Below are 19,767 nucleotides of genomic sequence, written 5' to 3' on the forward strand. Positions count from 1 at the left end.
GTACTGTCTAGGGTACTGAACCAACAATTGGCTGGCTCCTTAGTTTAGATGCAAATAAGATAACAAAAAAAATGATCGCAAGAAGAAAATTTGATAATCGGAGTAAATTAGAAAGTTGCTAAAAATTGCTGCTCTATCTGAGTCACGAAAGAAAACATTTGGGTTCAGTGTCCCTTTAAACTTCTAACATTCTTGCTACCCCTATTATAGAAAGCGTTGGTTACTCTGCTCTTTCTTTTCTATAGGTCCCTGGTAGATCTGGTGAGGCTGCCAAACCTCAGGAAACCGTTCCTGCCTGACAGAGCACCTGACAGGTAAGTGAAGGTACCGGCACTATAGGGGTTAAATCCTTGTGGAGAGCATTTAAATCTGTTTTAGGGGCACTGCTTATGTGAAAAGAGGCATCATTTTTTATTGGGGGCTCAGAAATGGGAGATTGTATGAAGCGTTATACTTCTTACATGTTGCAATCACTTTTCAGCTCAGCTTATTGGCACAATCACTTTTCAGCTCAGCTTATTGGCACAATCACTTTTCAGCTCAGCTTATTGGCACAATCACTTTTCAGCTCAGCTTATTGGCACAATCACTTTTCAGCTCGGCTTATTGGCACAATCACTTTTCAGCTCAGCTTATTGGCACAATCACTTTTCAGCTCAGCTTATTGGCACAATCACTTTTCAGCTCGGCTTATTGGCACAATCACTTTTCAGCTCAGCTTATTGGCACAATCACTTTTCAGCTCGGCTTATTGGCACAATCACTTTTCAGCTCAGCTTATTGGCACAATCACTTTTGCTGTGCTGCTGTTGGTTTTTGCACTATTTTTGTTTGCCTCAATTAAAAAATAAAATGATTGCGGTCACGTGACTGCTCCTCGGCGCTTCTGGTTTTTGGCTTCTCTGTTCAGATCGGAGTTTGCCGCGGCATTTTTTGCTATCTACAGTGGCAAGTGGATTTGGGCTGTTCTGGTAACAAGGAGGAGTTTTTTGCTACCGGGTGTGTCTGGTTTTCTGTGCTAGTGGGATAGCAACTTCTGGAGGGGTAAAGCTGAGGGGTTTAAGTGCTTATTTAGGTTTTATTGCTTCATATAAATAAACTTAATTTGCTATTTAATTTTTTTTTGTTAATTGTGAACTGATACCCAATTATGGACACTAATACTAAAGTTGATTATTTTGAAAAATGCTTATTGTGTTTGGAGGCTAAGATAATTCCTCCTGTACAGTTTTGCTCTTCATGTTTAAAGGGACAGTATAGTCCAAAATAAACTTTCATGATTCAGATAGGGTATGTAATTTTAAACAATTTTCCATTTTACTTTTATCACCAATTTTGCTTTGTCCTAGTTTTAGCTTTCAACTAAGCCCTTGAAGGCCGCTTCTTCTCTCAGGGCATTTTGACAGTTTTTCACCACTAGAGGGTATGTCTGTCAAAAGAACTCAAATAAGGGGGCAGAGGTTTAGATACAAGATAATAACATAAGTAAAAAGTGTATTTATATAACTGTGTTGGTTATGCAAAACTAGGGAATGGGTAATAAAGGGATGATCTATCTTTTAAAACAAACATTCTGGTGTAGACTGTCCCTTTTTAAATTAAAGTTTAAAGATAAGATGTCTCTCCCTGAGCCTCCTGTCTCTCAGGATAGTGTTATCCTAGCTTCACATGCAGTGCCCTGCGGTTCCTCTCAACCTCCTGGGGGTGTTTTTTTACCTGTGGATCTCACTGCGCAGATTACTTCTGCTGTTTCGGAAGCTTTTCCAAAGGTTTCTGGTAAGCGTAAGAGGAAATCTAAACATATTGATGTTTGTAAGGCTAAAGCTGCGTTAGTCAGTTTGTCTCAATTATCTGATGAGGATGATTCTTCAGTGGCTTCTGATGGGGCATTGTCAGATTCTGATACTGTAGTGACAAATTCTGCAGATTCAGAGGAGATTAATTTCAGATTTAAGTTAGAACACTGAGTTCTTTTGAAGGAGGTTCTTGCTACTTTGGAAGAATCTGAATCTGTTGTGGAGAATCTAAAGAGGTCTAGTAAGCTTAATAGGGTATATGATGTACCCTCATCTGTGGAAGTATTTTCAGTTCCTGACCGTATGGCAGATATTATAACTCAGGAATGGGATAAACTAGGGAATTTCTTTTTCCCCGTCCCTGTTTTTAAAAAGATGTTTCCTGTTGCTGACTCTATTCGTGACTTGTGGCACACGGTGCCCAAGGTAAAGGAAGCTATCTCTCAGTACTCTGGCTAAGCGAACTACTATTCCTATTGACAATAGTTGTTCATTCAAGGGTCCCATGGATAAGAAGCTTGAGGCTTTTTTGAAGATGTGCATTCATCAGAGATTACATTGGCAACCTGTTGCTAATATTGCTACAGTTGTGAGGGCAGCATCTTATTGGTGCGATGACTTATCTAATCTTATCCTAGAAGAGACTACTATAGAGATCCAAGACAGGATCAAGGCTCTCAAGCTAGCCAATACCTTTATTTGTGATGCCAACATGCAAGTTCTTAGGTTGGGTGCTAAGATTTCTGGTTTTACTGTTTTATATTGCAGAGCTCTCTGGTTAAAATCTTGGTCTGCAGATGTTACATCCAAGTCCAAGCTTTTATCTCTGCCTTATAATGGTAGAACCTTGTTTGGACTAGGTCTGGCAGAAATTATTTCTGACATTACAGGTGGAAATGGTTCTTTCCTACCTCAGGATAAAAAGAATAGGGTCGGCAGAATTCTAATTTTAGTTCCTTTCATAACTTTAAGGGACAGAAGTCTTCCTCTTCCAAGTCAGATCAATCCAAGTCTTCTTGGAGGTCCAGTCAGCCTTGGAATAGGGGGAAGCAAGTTAAGAAGCCTTCAGTTGATTCTAAATCAACATAAAGGGGCCACCCCCAATCCTGTAATGGATCAAGTGGGGGGCAGGCTTTCTTTTTTTCAGCAGGCTTGGATACGCAATGTTCCATATCCTTGGACCATAGATATAGTATCCCACGGTTACAGAATAGGATTCAAATCTTGTCCTCCCAGGGGCAGTTTCCACCAGTCAAGGTTATCTGTGAATCAGATAAAGAGAGAGGCCTTCTTAAACTGCGTAAAGGACCTTTCATTCCTGGGAGTGATTGTTCCAGTTCCTCTAGAGGAACAGGGTCTAGGATTCTATTCAAATCTATTTGTAGCTCCCAAGAAGGAGGGCACTTTTCATCCCATTCTGGACCTAAAGTGTCTCAATCAATTCCTCAGGGTTCGATCCTTCAAGATGGAGACCATTCGTTCTATTCTTCCTTTGGTCCATAAGGGTCAGTTCATGACGACCATAGATCTGAAGGATGCGTATCTTCATGTTCCTATTCACAGGGATCATTACCAGTACCTAAGGTTTGCCTTCCAGGACAAACATTTCCAGTTTGTTGCCCTTCCTTTTGGTCTTGCTACAGCTCCCAGAATTTTTACAAAGGTTCTGGGGGCACTTCTGGCAGTGGTGAGGTCCCAGGGTATTGCTGTGGCACCTTAGCTAGATGACATTCTAGTTCAAGCGCCATCTTTTCATCTAGCAAGATCTCATACCGAGATGTTGTTGTCTATTGTACGTTCCCATGGGTGGAAAGTGAATCTGGGAAAGAGTTCCCTTGTTCCAGATACAAGGGTTTGTTTCATGGGAACAATCATAGATTCCCTGTCTATGAAGATTTTTCTGACGGACGTCAGAAAATCCAAGCTTCATGTTTCTTGCCTGTCTCTCCAGTCTACTATTTGTCCATCTGTGGCTCAATGCATGGATGTGATTGGACTGATGGTTGCCTCCATGGACATCATTCCTTTTGCTTGGTTCCATCTGAGACCTCTGCAGCTATGCATGCTCAGTCAATAGAACAGGACCCCTCAGATCTCTCACAGAAAGTTACATTTGGATTCTGCAACAAGAGTCTCACTCTCATGGTGGGTTTCACAGAACCATCTGTCTCGGGGCACATGCTTCCTGAGGCCTTCATGGGTGATTGTGACCACGGATGCCAGACTGTTAGGCTGGGGAGCAGTTTGGGGTTTCTTAAAGACACAGGGTCTGTGGACTCCAGAGGAGTCGTCTCTTCCAATAAACATCTTGGTGTTGAGAGTAATTTTCTATGTTTTAATAGCTTGGCCTCAACTATCTTTGGTCCGATTTATCAGATTTCAGTCGGACAACATCACCTCGGTGGCCTACATCAATCACTGGGGAGGAACTCAGAGTTCCTTGGCAATGGAGGAGTCTCGCATTCTCTAGTGGGTGGAGTCTCTCGATTTCCATCTCTCTGCCATACAAATACCAGGGATGGACAACTGGGAGGCGGATTTTCAAAGCAGGCAGACTTTTTCATCCTGGAGAGTGGGCTCTCCACCCAGAGGTTTTCACAATGATAACTCTCAGGTGGGGGATTCCAGAGTTGGATCTGATGGCGTCTCATCAAAACGCCAAGCTTCCAAAGTACGGTTCAAGGTCAAGAGATCCTCAAGTCATTCTGGTAGATGCTCTAGCGGTTTCTTGGAACTTCAATCTAGCATACCCGTTTCCTCTGTTTGCGTTGCTCCCACGAGTAATTGCTCACATCAAAAGGAGAGAGCTTCTGTGATTCTAATAGCTCCTGCATGGCCTCGCAGGATCTGGTGACAATGTCATCTCTTCCGCCGTGGAGGTTACCTTTCAGGAATGAGCTTCTACTTCAGGGTCCCTTTCTTCATCCAAATCTGGTTTCTCTGAAGCTGACTGCTTGGAGATTTAACGTCTAAGTTTGGCTAGAAGTGGCTTCTCTGAGAAAGTCATAGATACTATTCTTCAGGCTCGTAAACCGGTTACTCACAGAATTTAACATAGGGTATGGTGTAAATACCTTCATTGGTGTGATTCAAAAGGTTTTTCTTGGAACAAAGTAAGGGTTCCTCAAATTTTGTCTTTTCTTCAGGAGGGCCTGGAGATGGGTTTGTCAGTCAGTACTTTGAAGGGTCAGATTTCTGCTCTGTCTATTCTTCTGCATAAATGTCTGGCAGTTCTGACAGATGTTCAGTCTTTTGTTCAGGCCTTGGTCAAAATCAGGCCTGTGTTTAAATCTATTGCACCTCCTTGGAGTCTTAGCCTTGTTCTTACAGTTTTGCAGTAGGCTCCGTTTGAGCCGATGCATTCTGTTAGTATTAAATTACTATCTTGGAAGCTTTTGTTTCTTCTTGCTATTTCTTCTGCTCGCAGAGTTTCTGAACTTTCGGCTCTGCAGTGCGATTCCCCTTACCTTATTTTTTATGCTGATAAGGCGGTCCTTCATACAAAGCTGGGGTGTATCCCTAAGATTGTGTCGGATCGCAATATTAATCAGGAAATTATTGTTTCTTTTTTTTGTCCTAATCCTCCTTCCCAGAAGGAACGTCTTTTGCATAACTTGGATGTTGTGCATGCTCTTAAATTTTACCTTCAAGCAACTAAAATTTTTTGGCAGACTTCTGCCCTGTTTGTTTTCTCTGGTAAATGTAGAGGTCAGAAGGCCACTTCTACCATTCTCTCTCTCTGGTTGAGAAGTGTTATCCATTTAGCTTATGAGACAGCTGGACAGCAGCCTCCTGAGAGAATTATGGCTCATTCCACTAGAGCTGTTTCATCTTCATGGGCTTTCAAAAATGAAGCTTCTCTGGAGCAAATCTGTAAAGCGGCCACTTTGTCCTCTTCATATGGTCCTCAGCTGAGGCTTCTTTTGGGAGAAAGGTTCTTCAAGTGGTGGTGCCTTCAGTTTAGGTCCGCCTCTTCTCCCTCCCTATTAATACTGTGTCCTCTAGCTTGGGTATTGGTTACCACTAGTAATAAGAATGTTTTGTGGACTCTCCATGCCATAGGAAAGAAAATAAAATTTATGCTTACCTGATTAATTTATTTATTTCCGGGCATGGAGAGTCCTCGACCCGCCCTTATTCAAATTAAGACGGCAGTTTTTTTGTCTAGTCCTCAGGCACCTCTATACCCTTGTGTTATCATCTTTTTCCATTTCCCTTCGGCTGAATGACTGGGGGTTATGGGTAAGAGAAGTGATACTTGACAGCTCTGCTGTGGTGCTCTTTGCCGCCTCCTGCTGGCCAGGAGTGAATACCCCACTAGTAATTAGAATGTTTCGTAGACTCTCCATGCCCGGAAATATTTTTTTTTTATCTATCAGGCAAGCATAAAATTTGTATTTTTAATCACCAGGTGGCGTGGCTGTATCCTGGATGTTTAACGTTTCTACTACAGGGAGTGCAGAATTATTAGGCAAATGAGTATTTTGACCACATCATCCTCTTTATGCATGTTGTCTTACTCCAAGCTGTATAGGCTCGAAAGCCTACTACCAATTAAGCATATTAGGTGATGTGCATCTCTGTAATGAGAAGGGGTGTGGTCTAATGACATCAACACCCTATATCAGGTGTGCATAATTATTAGGCAACTTCCTTTCCTTTGGCAAAATGGGTCAAAAGAAGGACTTGATAGGCTCAGAAAAGTCAAAAATAGTGAGATATCTTGCAGAGGGATGCAGCACTCTTAAAATTGCAAAGCTTCTGAAGCGTGATCATCGAACAATCAAGTGTTTCATTCAAAATAGTCAACAGGGTCGCAAGAAGCGTGTGGAAAAACCAAGGCGCAAAATAACTGCCCATGAACTGAGAAAAGTCAAGCGTGCAGCTGCCAAGATGCCACTTGCCACCAGTTTGGCCATATTTCAGAGCTGCAACATCACTGGAGTGCCCAAAAGCACAAGGTGTGCAATACTCAGAGACATGGCCAAGGTAAGAAAGGCTGAAAGACGACCACCACTGAACAAGACACACAAGCTGAAACGTCAAGACTGGGCCAAGAAATATCTCAAGACTGATTTTTCTAAGGTTTTATGGACTGATGAAATGAGAGTGAGTCTTGATGGGCCAGATGGATGGGCCTGTGGCTGGATTGGTAAAGGGCAGAGAGCTCCAGTCCGACTCAGACGCCAGCAAGGTGGAGGTGGAGTACTGGTTCGGGCTGGTATCATCAAAGATGAGCTTGTGGGGCCTTTTCGGGTTGAGGATGGAGTCAAGCTCAACTCCCAGTCCTACTGCCAGTTTCTGGAAGACACCTTCTTCAAGCAGTGGTACAGGAAGAAGTCTGCATCCTTAAAGAAAAACATGATTTTCATGCAGGACAATGCTCCATCACACGCGTCCAAGTACTCCACAGCGTGGCTGGCAAGAAAGGGTATAAAAGAAGAAAATCTAATGACATGGCCTCCTTGTTCACCTGATCTGATCCCCATTGAGAACCTGTGGTCCATCATCAAATGTGAGATTTACAAGGAGGGAAAACAGTACACCTCTCTGAACAGTGTCTGGGAGGCTGTGGTTGCTGCTGCAAGCAATGTTGATGGTGAACAGATCAAAACACTGGCAGAATCCATGGATGGCAGGCTTTTGAGTGTCCTTGCAAAGAAAGGTGGCTATATTGGTCACTGATTTGTTTTTGTTTTGTTTTTGAATGTCAGAAATGTATATTTGTGAATGTTGAGATGTTATATTGGTTTCACTGGCAAAAATAAATAATTGAAATGGGTATATATTTGTTTTTTGTAAACTGCCTAATAATTATGCACAGTAATAGTCGCCTGCACACACAGATATCCCCCTAAAATAGCTATAACTAAAAACAAACTAAAAACTACTTCCAAAACTATTCAGCTTTGATATTAATGAGTTTTTTGGGTTCATTGAGAACATGGTTGTTGTTCAATAATAAAATTAATCCTCAAAAATACAACTTGCCTAATAATTCTGCACTCCCTGTATATTCTTTTCAATTTTTAGTTTTTTTTTGTCTCAGCAGAGACAGTTCTGGGTAGGAAGATTTTTTCAGGCACTGGTTTATTATAATTAGTGCCTTCTTGTTTCCCACCCGTTCCCTTTAGTGGACTCTTTAGCTTGGGTATTGGTTGCCACGAGTAAGGATTTTGTGGACTCTTACCACCTAGAAAGAAAACATAATTTATGCCTACCTGATAAATGTACAGTATTTATTTCTTGGTTCCCCCCTTTTCTTTCCTTTTGTAGTGGTTGGCATCTCTTTACCCTTCTATCTTTCTTCTTCCTTGGCCATGCATACTACTGGGAGAGAGAGGGAGTTGGAAAGATACTTAAAGCTTTGCTGTGTGGTGTTTTTGCCTCCTCCTGGTGGAGAGGAAGTGAATTCCCACGCGCAAGGATTTTGTGGACTCTTACCACCAAGAACATTTTTATCAGGTAAGCATGAATTATGATTTTTTTTTCTTTAATAAAGATAATTATTAAAAAATAATTTATTTCTATTACATGAAAAGGTAGACTGGTGAGATTAACTCTGTCTGCCTATCAGAGTCTTGTCCAAGAAGAAAACATAAATAACAGTCAAAATCACCAATCATTCGCTCTGATCTTTATTAATATTTACGACAAGAGGCTTAGTATTAAACAGATGATTTATAAAACGCATTGTCAAGTATAGATAATATTTAAGGGCGTATTTATTGCAGTAGATTTGTTATTGGTGGAGTTTATTTGTGGCCAGTTCCTCTGCAGGGCACACTATGAGCTTACAATAAACCTGCACATTGTTCCGCTCACACATGCTAGATCCCATGACCATATCTGCATGATGCACCCAGCGATTATGCATAAGGAAGAAACTTTCAGACACTGATTTTGTGACACATCAGACCCTTGTATTGGAGATGATTTGTCTCTAGACTGGGCCACTCTGGTATCAGGGATCCCTTCAGATTGGGCGAAAGGTGAGCAAAGGGGGCTTCTCTGGCATAAGAATGAAGCCAAACACAGTCTTAATGTCGTCTTTACACCCAGTGTCAATCTGGAAACTCTGCAGCATCTGAGTGACAGAAACAACAAATCAGTATCAGATAGTAACACACACAACACGTGGTCTGAACACATCACTCACATGCATCAGGAACAGCATCATCTCTGACTCTGCCAGCCTACGTCCAATGCATTGTCTGGAGCCGAAACCAAATGCCAAAGCCCTGAAACTGGTGTCCTCCCTGCGCGTCCAACGGCTGGGATCATACCGCAGGGGATCAGTGAAAAGCTGCGAGCTGCGCCCCATGGGGTACAGGCCTACTTGCACTAGGGTCTGGGGATAAAGACTCAAAGTCACACATGAAACAGGAACCTAAGGGGCCACATGACACACAAGACAGGTGACACCGAGCTGTACCCTAACACACAGGAACATCCTTATACAGGGGACACACACAAGGCACGTGACACTGAGCTGTATCTAGACACATGCTTATACAGGGAACACACACAAGGCACGTGACACTGAGCTGTATCTAGACACATGCTTATACAGGGAACACACACACAAGGCACGTGACACTGAACTGTATCCTGACACAAAAGAACATCCTTATACAGGGGACACACACAAGGCACGTGACACTGAGCTGTACCCTGACACACAGGAACATCCTTATACAGGGGACACACACAATACAGGTGACACTGAGCTGTACCCTGACACACAGGAACATCCTTATACAGGGGACACACACAAGGCACGTGACACTGAGCTGTATCTAGACACATGCTTATACAGGGAACACACACAAGGCAGGTGACACTGAGCTGTATCCTAACACACAGGAACATCATTATACAGGGGGGGGACACAAGGCACGTGACACTGAGCTATATCCTGACACACAGGAACATCATTATACAGGGGACACACACAAGGCACGTGACACTGAGCTATATCCAGACACACAGGAACATGCTTATACAGGGGACACACACAAGGCACGTGACACTGAGCTATATCCTGACACACAGGAACATGCTTATACAGGGGACACACACAAGGCACGTGACACTGAGCTATATCCTGACACACAGGAACATGCTTATACAGGGGACACACACAAGGCACGTGACACTGAGCTATATCCTGACACACAGGAACATGCTTATACAGGGGACACACACAAGGCACGTGACACCGAGCTGTATCCTAACACACAGGAACATCCTTATACAGGAGACACACACAAGGCACGTGACACTGAACTGTATCCTGACACAAAAGAACATCATTATACAGGGGGGACACACAAGGCACGTGACACTGAGCTATATCCTGACACAAAAGAACATCCTTATACAGGGGACACACACAAGGCACGTGACACTGAGCTATATCCTGACACACAGGAACATGCTTATACAGGGGACACACACAAGGCACGTGACACTGAGCTATATCCTGACACACAGGAACATGCTTATACAGGGGGGACACACAAGGCACGTGACACCGAGCTGTATCCTAACACACAGGAACATCCTTATACAGGAGACACACACAAGGCACGTGACACTGAACTGTATCCTGACACAAAAGAACATCATTATACAGGGGGGACACACAAGGCACGTGACACTGAGCTATATCCTGACACACAGGAACATGCTTATACAGGGGACACACACAAGGCACGTGACACTGAGCTATATCCTGACACACAGGAACATGCTTATACAGGGGACACACACAAGGCACGTGACACTGAGCTATATCCTGACACACAGGAACATGCTTATACAGGGGACACACACAAGGCACGTGACACCGAGCTATATCCTAACACACAGGAACATCCTTATACAGGAGACACACACAAGGCACGTGACACTGAACTGTATCCTGACACAAAAGAACATCATTATACAGGGGGGACACACAATGCACGTGACACTGAGCTATATCCTGACACAAAAGAACATCCTTATACAGGGGACACACACAAGGCACGTGACACTGAGCTATATCCAGACACAAAAGAACATCCTTATACAGGGGGGGGACACAAGGCAGGTGACACCAAGCTGTACCCTAACACACAGGAACATCCTTATACAGGGGACACACACAAGGCACGTGACACTGAACTGTATCCTGACACAAAAGAGCATCCTTATACAGGGGACACACACAAGGCACGTGACACTGAGCTGTATCCTGACACAAAAGAACATCCTTATACAGGGGGGGGGGGGACACAAGGCAGGTGACACTGAGCTGTATCTAGACACATGCTTATACAGGGGACACACACAAGGCACGTGACACTGAGCTGAATCTTGACACACAAGAACATACTTATACAGGGGACATACACAAGGCACGTGACACTGAGCTGTATCCTGACACACAAGAACATCCTTATACAGGGGACACACACAAGGCACGTGACACTGAGCTTTATCCTGTTAACAATTAAATTATAAGCGCTAGGGGTGAAAAAACCAGCTTAACTATTGAATTCCCCTCCAGGAAAGCAAAAAATTGAGAGCAAAAGGTCAGATGGAAGTTAAGCGCTAAGAGCAAGGTTTGTTGGAGGATGTAAATTATCTATAAATAAAGCTATATGGCGGCATATATTGTGGATATACAATCTAATATTAGATAGGTGATAAGTGCTGTGTATGTACCAGTACTCGAAATATATATATAAAAGTATCAGTATAGTGAATAAAAGATGAAGGAAGCGAAGAAAGTACAAATATAGATACAATTTATTAAAATAAAGGTTTAAAACAATATATTGAGTATTTGACAATTAAAACATATGTATCTAAAAGTGCAGGGACGTCTCCCTTATTCGTTACTGTTTAGTAACAGTTGATAAAAAAGATCAATTGGTAGTATAAAGCACTTGCGTTTTAAATTGCTGTTAGCAACTGTGGGGTAAAAATGTGACTCCTGAGGTGTTCAGTAAAGATGCGAAGTAACTGTCGGGTAGAGACCGCGTTTTGTGCGGCTTGGCGTTACCAGATGGTGTTGATTGCGCCTTTTACGTGACCGGTGTGATGTCACTGAAGCCGGTTGCGTACAGCGTTTCTATGGTAGCCCCTATTCCGCAAAGATTGTGGAAGTCTTGGGGGAAAAACTGTTAGACTTGGCGGTCAAAATAAATGACTTGATAGTTGTTTAAAGCAATATAGGGATAAATGATCCTCAAATTGTGCAGGCTGTGCGGTCGCGATGCAGCGACTAAAATTGCGGTTTGTTCCCTTTGGTTGCTAGTAGCAACTGGTGGGTCCTTTAAATGTTTAAAACTTGGCGGTCGTTAAAAAACGACTATTAAGGCAGGTGTATCTTTGCGGTCGTTATCAAAACGACTAAACGACTAGAGAGTCTTTAATTAGAAGAGCTTGGCGGTCACTTTATAGCGACTAAGAGATCTTTGCGGTCGTTAGTAACGACTCTGATGTTCCTATATAAATGTGACCAGGCACAAGAACATAGGGTAAACGTCCTCCAAATGTGCAGTATTGTGAAATAAACAAAGGATAAAAACAAATAGCACAGTGTCTCAGTCAACGCGTTTCGCCCGTGGGCTTTATCAAGACATCATGTCTTAAACCGCCAAGTTTTAAACATTTAAAGGACCCACCAGTTGCTACTAGCAACCAAAGGGAACAAACCGCACTTTTAGTCGCTGCATCGCGACCGCACAGCCTGCACAATTTGAGGATCATTTATCCCTATATTGCTTTAAACAACCATCAAGTCATTTATTTTGACCGCCAAGTCTAACAGTTATTCCCCCAAGACTTCCACAATCTTTGCGGAATAGGGGCTACCATAGAAACGCCGTACGCAACCGGCTTCAGTGACATCACACCGGTCACGTAAAAGGCGCAATCAACACCATCTGGTAACGCCAAGCCGCACAAAACGCGGTCTCTACCCGACAGTTACTTCGCATCTTTACTGAACACCTCAGGAGTCACATTTTTACCCCACAGTTGCACACAGCAATTTAAAACGCAAGTGCTTTATACTACCAATTGATCTTTTTTTATCAGCTGTTACTAAACAGTAACGAATAAGGGAGACGTCCCTGCACTTTTAGATACATATGTTTTAATTGTCAAATACTCAATATATTGTTTTAAACCTTTATTTTAATAAATTGTATCTATATTTGTACTTTCTTCGCTTCCTTCATCTTTTATTCACTATACTGATACTTTTATATATATATTTCGAGTACTGGTATATACACAGCACTTATCACCTATCTAATATTAGATTGTATATCCACAATATATGCCGCCATATAGCTTTATTTATAGATAATTTACATCCTCCAACAAACCTTGCTCTTAGCACTTAACTTCCATCTGACCTTTTACTGAGCTTTATCCTGACACACAGTGGACACATGGCACACAAGGCAGGTGACACTGAGCGGTATCCTGACACCTTGGAACATCCTTACACAGGGGACACATGACACACAAGGCAGGTGACACTGAACTGTATCCTGACACATATGAAGATCCTTACACAGGGGACACATGACACACGGCAGGTGACACTGAGCACAAACAACACGTCCTGCTACATTCTACTCTATCACGCTAGTTGCACACCTAAACAAGTTTTATTATATTTAATTCCCTATGATTGAAGTTAAACTCACATGCGTGTATTTACCAGAGTCTTCCCTACTGTACTTTTTAATGAAGAGCTACTACATTAGCAATTCTCCAAACATCAGATACACCTGTGAACAGTGATTAGCTAAACAGATCAGCTAATAGTGCTAGTACTAACTGAAGCGGAACAGCAGGTCGGTGTCGAATACTCACCCCGGCTGGAACGTGGTAATTGTGTAAAATGATGTCTTTTGTAGGGTACCTCTGCACTGTGATTCCCACAGGATATAATCTAAGAGAAATAAATAACAGTGAGCACATTTGCAATGCGAAGAGTTGTGTTAGAGAACCATATAAATAAATGATCTATTAAAATATCATTAGATCACTGTGCTCCTACATAGTATTTACACTTAAATGCGCTTATCATGTCCTCTGTAAGTAGCTCACTGTGCCCTACACACTACTGACCCTATAGCTCACTTAATGACTCCCCTGTAAGTAGCTCACTGTGCTCTACACACTACTGACCCTATAGCTCACTTAATGACACCCCTGTAAGTAGCTCACTGTGCCGTACACACTACTGACCCTAAAGCTCACTTAATGACTCCCCTGTAAGTAGCTCACTGTGCTCTACACACTACTGACCCTATAGCTCACTTAACGACTCCCCTGTAAGTAGCTCACTGTGCTCTACACACTACTGACCCTAAAGCTCACTTAATGACTCCCCTGTAAGTAGCTCACTGTGCCGTACACACTACTGACCCTAAAGCTCACTTAATGACTCCCCTGTAAGTAGCTCACTGTGCTCTACACACTACTGACCCTAAAGCTCACTTAATGCCTCCCCTGTAAGTAGCTCACTGTGCTCTACACACTACTGACCCTATAGCTCACTTAATGACTCCCCTGTAAGTAGCTCACTGGGCTCTACACACTACTGACCCTAAAGCTCATTTAATGACTCCCCTGTAAGTAGCTCACTGTGCTCTACACACTACTGACCCTAAAGCTCACTTAATGACTCCCCTGTAAGTCGCTCACTGTGCCGTACACACTACTGACCCTAAAGCTCACTTAATGACTCCCCTGTAAGTAGCTCACTGTGCTCTACACACTACTGACCCTAAAGCTCACTTAATGCCTCCCCTGTAAGTAGCTCACTGTGCTCTACACACTACTGACCCTATAGCTCACTTAATGACTCCCCTGTAAGTAGCTCACTGGGCTCTACACACTACTGACCCTAAAGCTCATTTAAAGGGCCACTGTAAGTAAATATTTTCTATGCCTGTTACTAACTAACTACCCCAAATACGCTTTTTATCAATAGCATTTCATTAACATATCTCTACCGTTTATCAGAAATCTTGTCTGCAAATTTAATTGTTTTCCAAACCCACTCCGTGGGTATCCTTTGCTCTGTACCAATCCGTTTACAATACCTAGGTTTCAAAATGGCGCTTTAAACACAAAGTTATTGGTTTAAGTATTTTGAACATGCAGTGCTGAAAATAGTGGGCAGGATAACGTGACATCATTGGCTAATAAAATATATAACTTTTAGAACGTTATGAAACTTCGTTTTGGAGAAAATATAGGTCAGTAGGTTTTAATTAATGTTTATTAACTTTAATATGTTAGTTGTTTAGCTTAAAAATTATAACAGAAAGTAATCCTTTAATGACTCCCCTGTAAGTAGCTCACTGTGCTCTACACACTACTGACCCTAAAGCTCACTTAATGCCTCCCCTGTAAGTAGCTCACTGTGCTCTACACACTACTGACCCTATAGCTCACTTAATGACTCCCCTGTAAGTAGCTCACTGTGCCCTACACACTACTGACCCTATAGCTCACTTAATGCCTCCCCTGTAAGTAGCTCACTGTGCTCTACACACTACTGACCCTAAACCTCACTTAATGACTCCCCTGTAAGTAGTTCACTGTGCCGTACACACTACTGACCCTAAAGCTCACTTAATGCCTCCCCTGTAAGTAGCTCACTGTGCTCTACACACTACTGACCCTAAACCTCACTTAATGACTCCCCTGTAAGTAGCTCCCTGTGCTCTACACACTACTGACCCTATAGCTCACTTAATGACTCCCCTGTAAGTAGCTCACTGTGCCGTACACACTACTGACCCTAAAGCTCACTTAATGCCTCCCCTGTAAGTAGCTCACTGTGCTCTACACACTACTGACCCTAAAGCTCCCTTAATGACTCCCCTGTAAGTAGCTCACTGTGCCGTACACACTACTGACCCTATAGCTCACTTAATGCCTCCCCTGTAAGTAGCTCACTGTGCTCTACACACTACTGACCCTATAGCTCACTTAATGACTCCCCTGTAAGTAGCTCCCTGTGCTCTACACACTACTGACCCTATAGCTCACTTAATGACTCCCCTGTAAGTAGCTCCCTGTGCTCTACACACTACTGACCCTATAGCTCACTAAGGCCTAGATTTAGAGTTCGGCGGTAGCCGTCAAAACCAGCGTTAGAGGCTCCTAACGCTGGTTTTGGGCGCCCGCTGGTATTTGGAGTCAGTGATTAAAGGGTCTAACGCTCACTTTTCAGCCGCGACTTTTCCATACCGCAGATCCCCCTACGCCATTTGCGTATCCTATCTTTTCAATGGGATCTTTCTAACGCCGGTATTTAGAGTCGTTTCTGAAGTGAGCGTTAGAGCTCTAACGACAAGATTCCAGCCGCCTGAAAAAAGCAGGAGTTAAGAGCTTTCTGGCTAACGCCGGTTTATAAAGCTCTTAACTACTGTACCCTAAAGTACACTAACACCCATAAACTACCTATGTACCCCTAAACCGAGGTCCCCCCACATCGCCGCCACTCGATTAAAATTTTTAACCCCTAATCTGCCGACCGCCACCTACGTTATACTTATGTACCCCTAATCTGCTGCCCCTAACCCCGCCGACCCCTATATTATATTTATTAACCCCTAACTTGCCCCCCACAACGTCGCCGCAAGCTACTTAAAATAATTAACCCCTAATCTTCCGTCCGCAAATCGCCGCCACCTACGTTATCCCTATGTACCCCTAATCTGCTGCCCCTAACATCGCCGACCCCTATGTTATATTTATTAACCCCTAATCTGCCCCCCACAACGTCGCCGACACCTACCTACACTTATTAACCCCTAATCTGCCGAGCGGACCTGAGCGCTACTATAATAAAGTTATTAACCCCTAATCCGCCTCACTAACCCTATCATAAATAGTATTAACCCCTAATCTGCCCTCCCTAACATCGCCGACACCTACCTTCAATTATTAACCCCTAATCTGCCGACCGGAGCTCACCGCTATTCTAATAAATGTATTAACCCCTAAAGCTAAGTCTAACCCTAACACTAACACCCCCCTAAGTTAAATATAATTTTTATCTAACGAAATAAATTAACTCTTATTAAATAAATGATTCCTATTTAAAGCTAAATACTTACCTGTAAAATAAATCCTAATATAGCTACAATATAAATTACATTTATATTATAGCTATTTTAGGATTAATATTTATTTTACAGGCAACTTTGTAATTATTTTAACCAGGTACAATAGCTATTAAATAGTTAAGAACTATTTAATAGTTACCTAGTTAAAATAATTACAAATTTACCTGTAAAATAAATCCTAACCTAAGATATAATTAAACCTAACACTACCCTATCAATAAAATAATTAAATAAACTACCTACAATTACCTACAATTAACCTAACACTACACTATCAATAAATTAATTAAACACAATTGCTACAAATAAATACAATTAAATAAACTATCTAAAGTACAAAAAATAAAAAAGAACTAAGTTACAGAAAATAAAAAAATATTTACAAACATAAGAAAAATATTACAACAATTTTAAACTAATTACACCTACTCTAAGCCCCCTAATAAAATAACAAAGACCCCCAAAATAAAAAATTCCCTACCCTATTCTAAAATACAAAAATTACAAGCTCTTTTACCTTACCAGCCCTGAACAGGGCCCTTTGCGGGGCATGCCCCAAGAATTTCAGCTCTTTTGCCTGTAAAAAAAAACATACAATACCCCCCCCCCAACATTACAACCCACCACCCACATACCCCTAATCTAACCCAAACCCCCTTAAATAAACCTAACACTAATCCCCTGAAGATCTTCCTACCTTGTCTTCACCATCCAGGTATCACCGATCCGTCCTGGCTCCAAGATCTTCATCCAACCCAAGCGGGGGTTGGCGATCCATAATCCGGTGCTCCAAAGTCTTCCTCCTATCCGGCAAGAAGAGGACATCCGGACCGGCAAACATCTTCTCCAAGCGGCATCTTCTATGTTCTTCCATCCGATGACGACCGGCTCCATCTTGAAGACCTCCAGCGCGGATCCATCCTCTTCTTCCGACGACTAGACGACGAATGACGGTTCCTTTAAGGGACGTCATCCAAGATGGCGTCCCTCGAATTCCGATTGGCTGATAGGATTCTATCAGCCAATCGGAATTAAGGTAGGAATTTTCTGATTGGCTGATGGAATCAGCCAATCAGAATCAAGTTCAATCCGATTGGCTGATCCAATCAGCCAATCAGATTGAGCTCGCATTCTATTGGCTGTTCCGATCAGCCAATAGAATGCGAGCTCAATCTGATTGGCTGATTGGATCAGCCAATCGGATTGAACTTGATTCTGATTGGCTGATTCCATCAGCCAATCAGAATATTCCTACCTTAATTCCGATTGGCTGATAGAATCCTATCAGCCAATCGGAATTCGAGGGACGCCATCTTGGATGACGTCCCTTAAAGGAACCGTCATTCGTCGTCTAGTCGTCGGAAGAAGAGGATGGATCCGCGCTGGAGGTCTTCAAGATGGAGCCGGTCGTCATCGGATGGAAGAACATAGAAGATGCCGCTTGGAGAAGATGTTTGCCGGTCCGGATGTCCTCTTCTTGCCGGATAGGAGGAAGACTTTGGAGCACCGGATTATGGATCGCCAACCCCCGCTTGGGTTGGATGAAGATCTTGGAGCCAGGACGGATCGGTGAACCTGGTATGGTGAAGACAAGGTAGGAAGATCTTCAGGGGCTTAGTGTTAGGTTTCTTTAAGGGGGTTTGGGTTAGATTAGGGGTATGTGGGTGGTGGGTTGTAATGTTGGTGGGGGGGTATTGTATGTTTTTTTTTACAGGCAAAAGAGCTGAAATTCTTGGGGCATGCCCCGCAAAGGGCCCTGTTCAGGGCTGGTAAGGTAAAAGAGCTTGTAATTTTTGTATTTTAGAATAGGGTAGGGAATTTTTTATTTTGGGGGTCTTTGTTATTTTATTAGGGGGCTTAGAGTAGGTGTAATTAGTTTAAAATTGTTGTAATATTTTTCTTATGTTTGTAAATATTTTTTTATTTTCTGTAACTTAGTTCTTTTTTATTTTTTGTACTTTAGATAGTTTATTTAATTGTATTTATTTGTAGCAATTGTGTCTAATTAATTTATTGATAGTGTAGTGTTAGGTTAATTGTAGGTAATTGTAGGTAGTTTATTTAATTATTTTATTGATAGGGTAGTGATAGGTTTAATTATATCTTAGGTTAGGATTTATTTTACAGGTAAATTTGTAATTATTTTAACTAGGTAACTATTAAATAGTTCTTAACTATTTAATAGCTATTGTACCTGGTTAAAATAATTACAAAGTTACCTGTAAAATAAATATTAATCCTAAAATAGCTATAATATAAATGTAATTTATATTGTAGCTATATTAGGATTTATTTTACAGGTAAGTATTTAGCTTTAAATAGGAATAAGTTATTTAATAAGAGTAAATTAATTTCGTTAGATTTAAATTATATTTAACTTAGGGGGGTGTTAGTGTTAGGGTTAGACTTAGCTTTAGGGGTTAATCCATTTATTAGAATAGCGGTGAGCTCCGATCGGAAGTTTAGGGGTTAATAATTGAAGGTAGGTGTCGGCGATGTTAGGGAGGGCAGATTAGGGGTTAATACTATTTATGATAGGGTTAGTGAGGCGGATTAGGGGTTAATACATTTATTATAGTAGCGCTCAGGTCCGCTCGGCAGATTAGGGGTTAATAAGTGTAGGTAGGTGTCGGCGACGTTGTGGGGGGCAGATTAGGGGTTAATAAATATAACATAGGGGTCGGCGATGTTAGGGCAGCAGATTAGGGGTACATAGGGATAACGTAGGTGGCGGCGGTTTACGGAGCGGCAGATTAGGGGTTAAAAGTGTAATGCAGGGGTCAGCGATAGCGGGGGCGGCAGATTAGGGGTTA

At 42.3% G+C, this 19,767-nt stretch overlaps 1 protein-coding gene across 1 annotated transcript in view; it reads right to left on the bottom strand.

Annotated features, from left to right (window-relative positions):
* Positions 1-8,772: 8,772 nt before the first annotated feature.
* LOC128661768 (cytochrome P450 11B, mitochondrial-like) overlaps positions 8,773-19,767 on the bottom strand; it is a 347,430-nt gene continuing 336,435 nt past the window's right edge. The window contains exons 6-8 of the mRNA XM_053715988.1: positions 13,680-13,832; positions 8,956-9,147; positions 8,773-8,883 (exon numbers count right to left, since the gene is read on the bottom strand). Coding sequence (XP_053571963.1) covers positions 8,773-8,883; positions 8,956-9,147; positions 13,680-13,832 — 456 coding nt within the window. The remainder of the gene's footprint in view (positions 8,884-8,955; positions 9,148-13,679; positions 13,833-19,767) is intronic.

Source organism: Bombina bombina, chromosome 5 (assembly GCF_027579735.1).
Source record: "Bombina bombina isolate aBomBom1 chromosome 5, aBomBom1.pri, whole genome shotgun sequence".
NCBI classification, from domain to species: Eukaryota; Metazoa; Chordata; class Amphibia; order Anura; family Bombinatoridae; genus Bombina; species Bombina bombina.